Genomic DNA, 13,597 nt, shown 5'->3' with positions numbered 1-13,597 from the left:
TTGTTTCAATCAAATTTTCTTTTAAAGAGTTCAGTATGCACAGTAGATCATTTTATTACTCATTCTTGCATATGAAATGAACATGTTTCATCTTCGTTAGTTCCTCCCTATGTAGTTCAAGTTATCAAATTGGTTAAACTGTAAGTGCATATTTCCACTCTTGGTGACTATTTCTACAAAATTGGATCTACACTATTTATGTAACTAGAATAAACTACTACCTGGTTTTGACAGATTTGGAAAGCTTCTTTTTCTTCTTCTTAACAGCTTTAGGGATCTTGGTCTTCCTGGCTTCTCTCTTGTCCTCTTTAACTTTCTTCTTGTTTTCCTTCCTGGCAGCCTTTATATCTTCAGGAGTCAGCTTATTTCCCTTGTCTTCTGATTCACTAAAGCTGCCATTATCCTCATCTTCACTTTCATCATCTGTTTCGCTGACACTCAAATCTGGATGAGTAGCCTGGTTCTCAGTCTTTTGGTCTTTCGTTTGAGTCATATTAAATGCCGACTTGAGTCCAGTTATGGTTTTGTAGTACATATCTCCTGTATCCTTCCCGCTAGTTAATCGAAATGCATCTTCCTCTGCATCTTTTACTTCTTCTAATGTCTTTGGGATGAATGACTGTTGACACAGAATAACAAACAAAACGTCATCTTCCATTTAAAACACCAACATGCATTTTGCATATCTCCGTATCAACTGAGATATTATGGGTAGTCGACTGACTGTAAACACGATCACCATTAACAAACAAGGTACCTGAACAAATACAGAGTCTGCTATTTGCTCCTCGGCAGACATCACATCCCCTCGAGCCAAAATCTTTTCTTGTACCTGATCAATATAGCAAGCTCAATATATATAGTTTTTTACACAGAAAGAAAAGAAAAATTGACAACAATATATGGCAACAAATGCCTTGATATACCACTTCCAAGTAAGTATCCACGGCTTCATCAGTAATAGTTGGATCCACAATGAAATCAAAAAGTTCCCGGATATTCATAACAGCGACACCACTTTTCCTAAAGAAATCCTGCACGTGAATAATTATAATTATTATAACTTAAAAGCTGAAGATATAACTAGATTATAAGGAGAGCCCAGCAATTTTTATTACTTACAGATACATGAAGGCAATCTTCACGTAAGAAATCAAGTGCGTGAGGATGGTCAAGATCAACGGATTGTGAGACATCAATAACATACAAGTGACCCTACAATCCATGCACGTTTAATGTAACTTTGTTTCATGAGGCATAGTAGACATTAGAAGATAGGCTTGATACAAGCATACCTCATAATATAGTATATTATACTCGCTGAGATCCCCATGTACCAATTTACATTTCTGATACAGCGTCCGCATTGCTGTAATAATCTTGAAACAGAATGGACACATCAAATGTTAAAAGTGGCGTGGCATTTAAAATAATGGGAATATGATGCATTTATCCCATAGATTAGGTGGTTAGTGGTTACATAATACTGTACTAAAAAATATAGTTAATCAACAAACGTGGCTTTGAAGAATTAAGTAATATTAACTACTCCGTATATTTCTCCTGTGGCCAGTAACGGAGTAAAAATTATACAGTACTGCAGGATTAATTAGAACGAGCATGACCAGATTTTGTCCAATTGCCAGGAGGGGGAAGGGGAGAAAGAGTTCAACTGTACCTCTACATAACATTCCCGCAATTTGTCAAGAGATAAATCTGCATCTTTGAGTCGAGGTGCTGCCCAACCTGCCTTCCCTGCAATGTAAAAGGTTCAAAGGCGCAGGAAATATCAAGCATCTGATAAGAACTTCTGATAAATGTAAAAATATATAGCTGTATAACTTTTGGATTTGATCCTTGTATTATACTAATACTACATACAAAGTACTTCCTTCAATCGAAATCAAAATATATAGTCCTTCGTTATTCTGCCTCAATATTTTTTATGAAAGCTCATTATAGACGTGATCTTCATCCTCTCATTCTTGCTTGTGTACCTTACTCCCTCGATTTTTTTTAATAATTGTTCTACTTTGACTTGCACGTATTCCGAAGCACAACTATGACAAAATATCTTAAAGACTTTAACTATGATTAATAAAAGTATACAAATTTTAGTATTTAAAAATATACATTAAGACAAATCCAATAACATTTTATATTAATGAAAAAATATGGTTAAAGTATGGAGTACGTGAATAGTGCTAAGCCAAAGTGACACAAATAAATAGAACAGACATATTGAAGAATGACAGTAATGCTAAGATATTGAAAAAACTTTCACCTATTTAAGACATATATGAAGTTTGTTTGAACTTTAGCAATGACAATTCAATAAGCTAATGGGCTAATGGCTTAACCACCAAATTTATGTATCCAACATATCTTATATACCAGGTCAATGCTCTGATCCCATAATACAAAATAAATTTTGAACATTTTCACGGATGGTGTCAAGGCTGCCTGGATGCAGTTGTGATCGCGGTAATGGTCACGTTGTCGTGGAAACGGCTTGTAATGGATAAATTAAAACTCGGCAGTAAAGGTCGCGTTCTATTCATGCGTTACAAACCGTTTCTGCAACAACGTGGTAGCAACCGCATTGGCAATTTTTTGGTATGGTTGCAAGTCCAGGAAAGTTTTTCTCAGGCTTAAGCATCTGCTGGTGATGATATCAGTTATCAAGCAGAATTAAAACAAAGGATCCTTTTTTGGTATACACCTGAATAAGGACAACATCATTTCTAGTTCAAATGTAGTCCTCAAGCCTAATAATTCTTTATACTCCAATCACTAATCAACCATTTCTAGTTTTGTACTCTTCATCAAAATTTCTCGGAACATCCCCTTCATAGCATGATGATAGTAGAGATATCAGTTAGTAAAATTGGGTTCATTTTCATGATTACTTTCCCTTTTTCTAAAGGATCAGATAAAATGACATGGGCAACGTTTTGATTGAGCATTTGAGCATCAAACATGCGGTTTACCCACTATTTCCCTTTGCGCATTTTCACTGGCACAACTAGGGCCCTTTCAAAAATTTCTCGGGATCTGTCCATAGAAACACCAACAAATTTTTGGGCGGAAATCCAGAGGAATTTCTACCATATACGAGAAAAGGGTTAAGCCCAATCTCAAGCCCTTAAGCTAATGCAGCATACCATCTACAAAGTGAAAAAAGTGCCACTCAACCTAACACTTGATTTGGGCATTCATCATTACCAAAGTCGGTTGTTTCTTACTTTCCAAATGCACCCCCCAACTTGTTATCTAAAACATCCTCCACACTTCAGCAATGTAACCGTTCATCACCATGTCCGTGCCACCAAAACATCTTTGAGAATGATCCAACACATACCAAAATGAGGCTAAGTGCTAAATACATTAAACTAAGGACAAAAGAGTAAGAGATCATCACCGGACTCTTCCTGCTCTTGAAATAATAAGCTACAACATTATCAAGAACAGAATTCCATCTTTTCAGAAACTCCTCTGTCAAAAAGTTTTTATTAAGTGCTTCCCACACAAAGAACAAACAGTATGTAGGAAGAATCATTTCCAGCTGCCATCAGCAAGGGAACCTAAAAGAAAAAAAATACTCTCGATAAAGCTAAAGACGTTATAAATAACACACGAGCCTCTCTCAGCGTTACACTGCCAAAATGTTTTATCATATCTTTAAGAATTAGACTTCATCCAATAATTAGGAGGTCTTAAACAAAGAGACACCCCAATGTGTCTGGTAACCATTACATGCTATCACTTCGCCTACAGTAGCCCTTAAGCAAGGGAGTTACATAAATAAGGAGAACAGCACCTACACGGATCTTGCCTCCACATGACAACTTCATACCAAAACAAAACCCAATCGAGTTTTTACCTTCAAACCTAAGAACCAATTCAACTACAAAACATGAAAACCTCCTGAGATGGATCTTCCTATGCCCACTGCCCTTCTCCATGAGAGGAAAAACACTCTAATCCTAACCATTCTGCCCAATTTTTGAACTACATGGCGTTCTACCATATTGCATTGTGAGACTTTAGCTGCTCCATGACCATATCCCAAAGAGATTTGCACTTGGACAAAGTACCAATGAGAAGACCCACAACTCCACCTCATAACCCAAAAAATCAGCTACACACTGAAATTCAAGACCCAAACACTGAAATTCTGTAAAGTAAGCTGCAACCCTGAGATTGCACTGGAACTAAGCAGCACCTCAAGTAACCAACTTACACTCACCAGGGTTACAAAAGATAGGGATATATTGTTGGTGAAGAGGAGATTGAAGGTGATTAGCTCTAGACTCAATAGATATAATTTTTAATGCATATTCCAACTAGAAGACTGACCTCAAATAAACAATTCGTGATTTAACAAAAGACTCCATCACAAGAGTGATTTTTATTTTTTTTGGTATGTACGATGCACTTGATTTTTCTACTTAACCCAATAAGACACTCAAAATGTGATTTAGGGGAATTAGACTTGGGATAAAGAGGCACTGTCCTTTAAAAATGTGCAACTGTAACTATTCCCTGGTGGTTATAATCAATGTACTCTGTATGTTTCAATAATAGAAATAACATGGAACTATAATAAATATAAAAAATTTAGGACTGAATGAGACTGACAGCAGTGATTCCCCACACGTGAGAAGTACATACAGTTGCAAGTTGCAACGACTTAGCCTAAAAAAACAAGATATTATTCGGTCAGGGGAAAACATTCTCCTTGGATTTTGATACTTGTATAAAATTAATAAAATATGCCAAATTAAGTACTCTGGGTAATTGGTAACAAATTCTTGGCTGGTTCGTCACTGATTTTGTTCTTTACTTGGGAAGACTTCTACTTTCTTTTTTCAGCTTAGTACAATTCTTTATACATAAGAAGAAAGGGAACTTTGAGAAATTACCAATGAATTCCATGACCAAAACATGGAGTCTCAAAAGAACAGGTGTTGGACAGCGTAACCCAGCCGCTTTCAGCCTGCATTTCACAGAATATGCACTCGGTAAAAGTTATTTTGCTTAACTTAAACAACTAAGAAAAAAAAAGGAGATGGTACTTGTGCTCTATTCCCGCATTAGATTATTACGAGTGTTGTCAAGAAAGACCAGAACAATATCCTAAAATTATTTTAATTTTTTTTGTTTTTAATTTTTTATGCATTAAAGTTAAACATAGAGTGAAGTAAAAGATAAATGCAATACATCAAAAATTAGAATGATTCAAACACCAATGGTTTCAATTATTTCATTTACAAGTTACGACACACCTACTGGTATTCATGGGAACAAATCTATAATTAAGGAGATTGCCAAAGAGTAGGATTTTGCCAACCTTGTGTTAGCAACTTCTCACAAAAACACATTTGACATGGTGATAACACAGAAACAAATTGGACAGAAGGGTTTGGATAGTACATGCAATCTACAGATTCACATAGCTCACAGGTCAACCAGGAAAAAGAGAGTATAAAAAATGGGTCAAATTGTGCCAGCAACATTTAGAACTACTACTAGAATTTAATTTGCTTTCACATTGGTGACTCGGCGAGCCCATCCTTTAACATTCAGCTGAGTTCTAAGCTTACAACCCAGCCTCCAAATATTGCTTTGTGGCAATCAGCATATTATATTTTGCACCCAAGCGTTACAGATACAATCTCTAATTAAACAAGATTAACAAAAGTACCTTATAAGATTCCTCATTTCTTTCTCTGCCCATGTTTTGACCATCTTCCGAGGATTGTGCTTACAGTACCCATGTCTGAAACGATAGTCACCTTGCACGTATCTATCTCTATCCCTATTTTTCTCAAAAAAAAAAATTAGCAGACAAATAAAAGAGCAGTTCATTTTATTTTTTTCAATCCATTTGGGAGGAAACTATAAACGATAAAAATTAATATTCCCTCTGTCCTGTATTGATTTCCCACTTCCCTTCTGGGAAATTCGGGAAAAAATTTATTGTGGGAAATGATTATTTTTGAGTTGTCAATTTTGTAAACAAACTTTTAGCATTTTTCCTATTGTCCATGTCAACTAGAAATGGCAGGTTAGTTATCAGGCGGAGGCTGTGACCATCAAGAAACAGAAGAATAAGCTTGATAGATAGAAGGAAGAGGACGAGCATGGAAGAACAAAAGGATCAATAATGGAAATTATATCTAGTGAAAAGAATGATGTATCCAGGTTATATGAAAGTATAGTACTCCGTACCAAATCATACAAGATCCACGGACATCTCTTGCACTTGCAGGTCAAAATAGAAGAACGGATGAACCTAGAGAATCGTATTTTCTTTCTTTCCTCGCACACTCTCACTCCCCCCCCCCCCCCCACCCTCCCACCGATTGTCAGTTGGCTGTCTTCTTCTTTCTTTTTCGTCTGTTTTTATATTCTTGTTTTTGCTCCTCTGACCCTATTACGTCTTTTCTCTTTCTTCTTCACCTTAATTTCATTAAAAAGAATTAATTTTACTTCCAAAATCGATATACCAACAAATCTTATGTGCGAGTTTATTCTCTTGCTGAGTCGTTGAACCTCTTCAGTTAGCATAAGTTTTTGAGGTCTACATGTCATACCAACTACATTCATGTAATTGCTTCCATTGCAGATTCTTTTTTTCCGCTATTGCTAATTAACTACTCCCTCCGTTCTTGTTTATTAGTCCCTTATGGAATATAACAATCCACTAAAAGGACACCTTACATGTGAACCTCTAAAGAATCTCACCCATGTGGGTAGGAGAGAGAAAAAATTAAGAAAAAACAGGTAGGTGGAGTGTTGTTAAATCAGAAAATAAAGGGACCACTTGCATATTTAATTGGGATGAAAAGGGAATTACAATTGTAATATAAGGGTAAAAGGGGAATAATTGTTGAACAAATAAAGAAAGATTCTAAAAGGAAAACATCCAAATACGGAAAGGGGAATAATCAACAAGAACGGATAGATTATATTAAAGAAGAATAAAAATGCAGTTTACAATACCATTTGCTTTTTAGTTTTTGATATATCAACTGCTCTTGTGTTGGTTATGTGCATAAGAAGTGAAAGGAAATTAAGGAAAAAGAAAAGAGGAAATTACAAACTACAAAGAGTTGGGGTTGTGATGAATTGTGAGAAAGAAGGAGAATTGGAAAATATCAGGACGAGGAGAAGCAGTATGAAAACGCGCACTGGGGTGTTAGGCGATAGGGGGTACGCGCTTCATTTTTGTTCTAAGCGAGGTGCATTCAAAGAGGTGCACCCGAAACTTCGGTCAGTTTGTTAAAACTTTATACAGTGCGCTTCACTTCAAAGAGGCGCAAAAGACGGAGCACGACCCTATCGCCTTGGTGCGCCTTGAGCTATACATTGGGAAGAAGATAAAAAGATAAGGAGCAAGAGGAAGGAGAAAAGAATAATGAAATAAAAAGGGTGTTACAACGCAGAAAAAAAGGAAGAAAAATAAGTCATCCTGGAAATTAGACTATTTTTTTTTGCCAGATTCCAGCAACAAGGTGTTTTTAAAAGAAAACATTTGAAGGTTTTATTTCACACAAAAAAACAAAACATCAATGAAGGTTGTTCACAACTTGTGTTTAAAGTAAGGTACTTTTTGAAACTTTCCCTAGGAATCATCAATGAATAATTTGAAATTAGTGGTTAAAACAATGCAACAATACTAAGATGTCTTGGGTTCGAGGATTGGCAACTCAAATATTTATTTTATTTGAAATGCTAGTAAACATGACAGAGACTGTAAGGTCATTTGACGTGATGCCACTATATGAAATGCTAGTACACGTGGCAGAGTTCCGTGAAAGGCAACGCCTTTTAAATATGTAGTAAAGATATGACATTGTTTCTTATCAACCCGCTTAGAAAGTAGCACAAAAGATAAGGACTCCATTAAATTTATAGTACTACACTATGGTACTTGGTTCAGCATGAATTGTTCCTGACGCATATTATAAGGTTTATATCATCATTATCTGCATTCAAGGGTCGTTCAAGAAATTCTCCATACGTAGTTACTAAGGTTTCTCGGTAATGAGAAATATTTGACTTTCATTTTTACTTACTTGAAAACCAAAACTGAAGTTTTGTAAACTTTAATAGCCAATTCATTACCATCAGACTTTGTTGCATGGTAAACATTAGCCTGCACAAAAAGAAGCATACTCATGTAAATAACTGTCCTACCTATCACATACACCATACAGTTAAATCTGGAGACAAATGATATACTGCATTATCAATAATAAAAGATTTTTACCTCTTTCCCTGTTGATATACAGCCATTTATATCATTGAACACACCACGATTCAACATTTTGAAGAGAACCATTCGAGTCCTGGGGTCAATAGCCTGGAATATAATAATTTATTGTAGACATAGTGAAATCAATACAAATCAAAATCAGCTGAAGAGAGTCAAATAATGGATGCACACTCGCAGGAACACTATACAAAGTCCATCAAAATCAGCTGAAAAGAATCAAATAATGGATGCACACTCGCAGGAACACTATACAAAGTCCTAAAAGAAAGAAACAACAAAAGTTTGCTGCAACAAATTGATCACTGAATGAGGCTGTTAACAAAATCAACAGCCAGGTTAGCACTAAATTATAGTGTGTAGCAAATATATTGTTGACATGATGATTTTTTTTACAAAAGGTTATATTTTGGTTTAATTGCCCACCCAAAAGTTGTTTGCCGGATTTCTACTGTAAGATGTCCTGTTTCAGTTATAAGCAATGCTTTGTTAGCAGCATGTATTGTTTCTTTCTAATGCTGGTGCATCATCATCCCTTGGAGAATGCGTCGTAATTTATTTAATTTAACTATTTCTATTACGATACACTGTCAACAAGAGGTGGGGAGCTCCAGAGCTGCCATTGTGCCGGCATTGAGGTGTGGGGTGCTCAGCTCCCATGTACGATGTACCGCAACCACGTGGTTGTAGAAGTGATGGTGGACTTGTGGTTCGGTAACTTAGGGCCTTGGTTCCACCCTATCCTAACCAAAGCCCTAGTATGGGATGGGTTATTGACTTATTGAGACATTTACTAAAAAAAAACATTGCTCTTGAGATTATATGACCTATGTTACTCGGACTCATTATTTTCACCTCAAGTACTATTGTTGGATTCTCGAAACTCTCACATGTATACGACACTTCAACACTTCATTTTGGCTAAAATCATTGAAATTTTTCAACAACAAAAAAAGCCGAGTCGGCCACTTGGATACATACTCGTGTCCGACCGACATGAGTACTTGTGTCCGAGTAACATAATCCATGACTGCAGTGATGGTCAGGACTGCAAAACAGCATCTCAAAAGCGTAATGCAAGAATATTGGATTACCGCATGAATGAACATATACAAATTTTCAAGTTCATTGTTCCTATTTAATGATTATCAAAATATACTTTAGGTTACACTAGAAATCAAACCTTTTGTAAACTTAAGCAATTTCATAATTTATGAATAACGGTGGTTCTTAATATCCATGGATAGTACTTACATAAAACAGATAAAAAAGTAATTTTGTATGTAAATTCAACAATAGTGATAGAAATAGCGCGGCTTATCATTGTAGAAACAAAAGTATTTTATAAATAATGTGGCAAGGAATATCCTCCAAGTACTGTGAAAGTTTTATTTGATTCAACTGGGCAATCCTCGGAATTTTTTTGTCAAGTACGGCACAGATTTACAACTAGGTGAACTTCTGTCCCCAGAACATACGGCAATAAATAACATAAAGCTCTCGTAAATGGTTTTGTTACAACATAGAATATTTGCCACAAAAAAAATTCCTCAGTATCTGCACTATCTAAGCATCTAACAGAACTTTAAAATCATTTTCTACCTCCTTGACATACTAAGGTTGTACTCTTCGAGAAACACACACAGCATGTAAGATTAGAATAAACTGAGGATGGAGACTCAATCCTATGTGTTGAATATTTAAAATGTAATTGTCATCCATAAAATCACCTCAACAATTTGTCAATGCAACCAGATAATAACACATTAGTGCTGTAAGTAAGTTTATACGGAGTATGTTTTTCAATGCTCTAGATTAGAGCTAATAATTTCAATGTATATGTAGACAAATGTAATGCCTCGTCCAGAAACTACACGTTAAACAGAAGTTCACCACTGACATAGACAAAAATATAGCAACTCATATATTTTTGAGCGGTACTTATAAGAGAAGATAAACAGATAACTTCAAGGAAAAAAAAAAAAATTAGACCCATAATATAGTGTTTACCCACCTGTTCAACAGTTGCACGATCTGCTTTCTCTGTGTTCTTTTTTTTACCAATAGCCATCCCACGCACACTCTCACGAATTGCAGTAGTGACTGAGTTGGACATGCCAACATTTGTCCTGCCCTCCCATTCCTGCAAGAACAATAAACTTGAATCAAGATACTCAAATTTCACTGAAGCAAAGAGATCAGGATGATAATGGTGCACCCCCCCCCCCCCCCCCCCCCCAAAGACACACACACACACATAAAACAAAGAAAGAGAGTTGAACCATGTGATTCAAAAATTACCAAATTAATTGGGTATTTAACCAATTTACAAATGAAATCAAGATGCATAGATCATAATCGATTAATTATTTCCCATTATTTTCTCCACAATTTTGACCACGACAAAGAATTTGCAAAAGAACACAGCTAAACAAATGAACACAAAATATTGTACAAGAAGCCCAAGTTGAGGAGTTAATGGATATATGATATAATTACCTCTAGAGGAGAAGCGCGGATATGATGAGTAATCTTCTGGCTGCGATTGGAGAGGGGTTGGAGTGTTGAAGACCTTGACCTAGACAAAGCCCCGCCATGGGCATTGGGCCGTCGAGCATTAAGGGTAATTGATCCACTTTCAACACCACCCTCATCAACGTCTTTCATATCCAACCAATCTAAAGCCTCTACTATATCAGAATCAGAAGACCAATCCTCCTCCTCTTCTTCCCCTTCTCCTTCTATCTCCTGTTCGCTGATTGTATCATCTTTGTACTTCACTATCATTGTTTGTCCTTCCATATGCTCTACTGCGACGTTTTCTGACATTCACTGTTCCAAATAAAAATTGTCACTTACTACTTAACTAGCCTCTACTCGAGATATGGCTGTTATTTTTGTAACAAGAGAGTCTTTACTTTGGAATGGCAATAAAACTCCTAAACTTCAAAGGGCTTATAAAACCGATCCCTAGAATTCACGTAATCACATGTGAAGCGATACATACGATGATACCCAAAATCACACTGTATGAATTAGGACAAAAATCACTCAGAATTTTACATATGAAGTGACCGAATCAAAATAAACGCAGCCCGTCCCTGAGCCAGTGCAGAAGGGGCACCCACCATGTCCCATGGAGAAAAAGCTCATTTTCATAGTTTTCCATCCTAACATAAAAGGGTCATAAACAAAATTCTGCAAAATTAGGCAGAATGGTTGAAGTGTTCCATGGTATTAAGGCCTTGTTAATCATCAAACTTCTTAAAAGCAACGTGAAGTCAAATGTAAGATACTAAGCACTGTTACAAAGAAGAAGAAGAATTGGAAAAAAAAATGTAAAAAAAAACTCTCTTATGTACTACACACATCATTATGAGGGTTTGTCTCCATTCCTCTCATTTTTATTCCCCTCACTAAGCCCTACATCCAAGGTCAGCGGAAGACTTCCACTTACTAGGTTCTAGACGTTATAGAAGGATATTGTCAATTTGTCATTATAACATTTAAAATGAATCACTTAATGCACGGTTAAAATGAGATGCTCTATATTAGGTAAAAATCAAGACGACTCTTAAGTTAAGAGTTAAGACTGGAATCTTATGCATAGAATAGCCATGGAGAGATACTATTGAGAAGGGAAGAATGGCAGTACTAATTATTATTTTCATGGGAGTCAAGCTAACATAACATAGATAAATAAAAGGTATTGAGTCATTCAATCCAGTTCATATTATTTACAGAAATTATTTTCTAAGTTATGATCTAACAAACAGACGCAGAAAGACCTGTTCAAACTTCAACAAATCAAAACTACAGTAATATACACAATTCAATTAAGTTTGTACGACCTAGATGTACATTTCTATCTTAAATTGGACCAATATAAAGCTCCAATATGAACAATTATGTTGCAAGAAACCGGTTCTAACAGACATCAAATAAAAATCCAACAGTCAAACTAAAATGTTGATCAAGTCCACAACCATTTTCCGAAATTCATATGCATCACATAATACCCAGGCTCATCCCTGACCCAGGCCAGGTGGGGCGCTCCCGTCCTGGGCCAGGGAAAAAAGGCCAATGTTCATGGCTCTCCATCCAAACGTATATGGGTTATAAACAAAAGCCTGTGGAATTAGACTGAATGGTTGAAGTGGTTGAATGTTATTGAGGCCTTGTTAATCATCACACTTCTTAAGGCATCTTCAAACTAACCTAATGCACTACCTTCTTATGAACAAAAACACCACCACCTACATTTTCTCAAGCTCCATAATTCAAATTAAATTCAAAAAATTTGCCCGAAGTCTTATTCAATCAAACTCATAAATTATACTTCGTACTTCGTAGTTGTAATTCTATTTTCTACTCTGCTTCCTCTTAAAAAAAATCCCAATTAACACCCAAAACATGGTATTTAATAAAAAAACGAAGTGAAAGAATAATATGATTTTCAAGTACAATTATGAACTGAATAACTGAGTATAGACTAATCAGACATGGAACAACACCAAAACAAAGCCAACAAAACACCACAACAGAACATGTTTACCTACAAGATTTCGTCATTTGACGCATCAAACCAGGAAAAATCTATCATCTCCATATGAGACTTAACACTTTTTGGGTCTATACAAATACAAATAAAATCAACAAAAAAAATAAAAAAAATAAAACAATACAAAAGAGATAAGTGGAAAAGTTATATGAGGAAAAGAAGCTATACACTGTAGTCAACACTGAGAATAGCATCCGCCGAGGAGTGGTAGTTGACAGAGGCGGCGTCGACAAGAGGTGGTGATACAACTACAAGATGGTGGTTTTGTTCAGTTAGGTTTTAAGAGTAGGTGGAGGCAATCAGAACTCCGGAGGCGGGAAGAGGAGGAGGAGGGAGGACCGGAGGAGGGAGGAACAGCAGCTAGTTTAGAGTTTGAGGAAATGCCTCTGACTATGCAAAAGGGCTTGTGCGCACAAGGTAATCCCTTACTAAAATGAAAAAATTTATCACTGGAAAATAAATAACTTTTACATATATATGCTTAACTTTTAAGCATTTTGAGTTAATTTTTACTTCGGTGTACAATATTTATTGTACACCCATTATAAATAAGAATTTGTGCTGGCTATGTGAGTTTCAAGGAACGCACCAAATATCCCTATTGTTAATTTTCAAAAAACATAATACGAAGTATACCCTATTTAGACTTATTGAATTTTAGCCCGATGTACAAATTCTATTAAATTAACTGTTATATTTTATATACTAGATTTTTAACATGTGTGATGCACGAATTCTATTAAATCGTTAAGTTA

The 13,597-nt window shown here is 35.9% G+C and overlaps 1 protein-coding gene across 1 annotated transcript; it reads right to left on the bottom strand.

The window, feature by feature from the left end:
* Positions 1-36: 36 nt before the first annotated feature.
* On the bottom strand, positions 37-13,250 carry LOC110784622 (uncharacterized). The gene is made up of 13 exons (XM_021989078.2): positions 13,011-13,250; positions 10,781-11,113; positions 10,296-10,424; positions 8,279-8,371; positions 8,085-8,164; positions 5,708-5,821; positions 4,926-4,999; positions 1,679-1,755; positions 1,296-1,379; positions 1,123-1,215; positions 927-1,034; positions 758-832; positions 37-619 (listed from the first exon to the last, which is right to left on the bottom strand). The coding sequence occupies exons 2-13, from the start codon at positions 11,108-11,110 to the stop codon at positions 218-220; spliced, it is 1,659 nt and encodes a 552-aa protein (XP_021844770.1). The 5' UTR covers positions 11,111-11,113; positions 13,011-13,250; the 3' UTR covers positions 37-217.
* Positions 13,251-13,597: the final 347 nt, after the last annotated feature.

This window comes from Spinacia oleracea, chromosome 5 (assembly GCF_020520425.1).
Source record: "Spinacia oleracea cultivar Varoflay chromosome 5, BTI_SOV_V1, whole genome shotgun sequence".
NCBI lineage: Eukaryota > Viridiplantae > Streptophyta > Magnoliopsida > Caryophyllales > Amaranthaceae > Spinacia > Spinacia oleracea.
This window is presented reverse-complemented; position numbering and strand designations above follow the sequence as displayed.

Coding starts and splice junctions, on each gene's coding strand:
- LOC110784622 (XM_021989078.2), bottom strand. CDS start 11,110: ATGTCAGAAAACGTCGCAGTAGAGCATATGGAAGGACAAACAATGATA. Junction 833..926: donor TGGATACTTACTTGGAAGTG/GTATATCAAGGC, acceptor TATATTGATCAG/GTACAAGAAAAGATTTTGGC. Junction 620..757: donor CAGACTCTGTATTTGTTCAG/GTACCTTGTTTG, acceptor CTGTGTCAACAG/TCATTCATCCCAAAGACATT.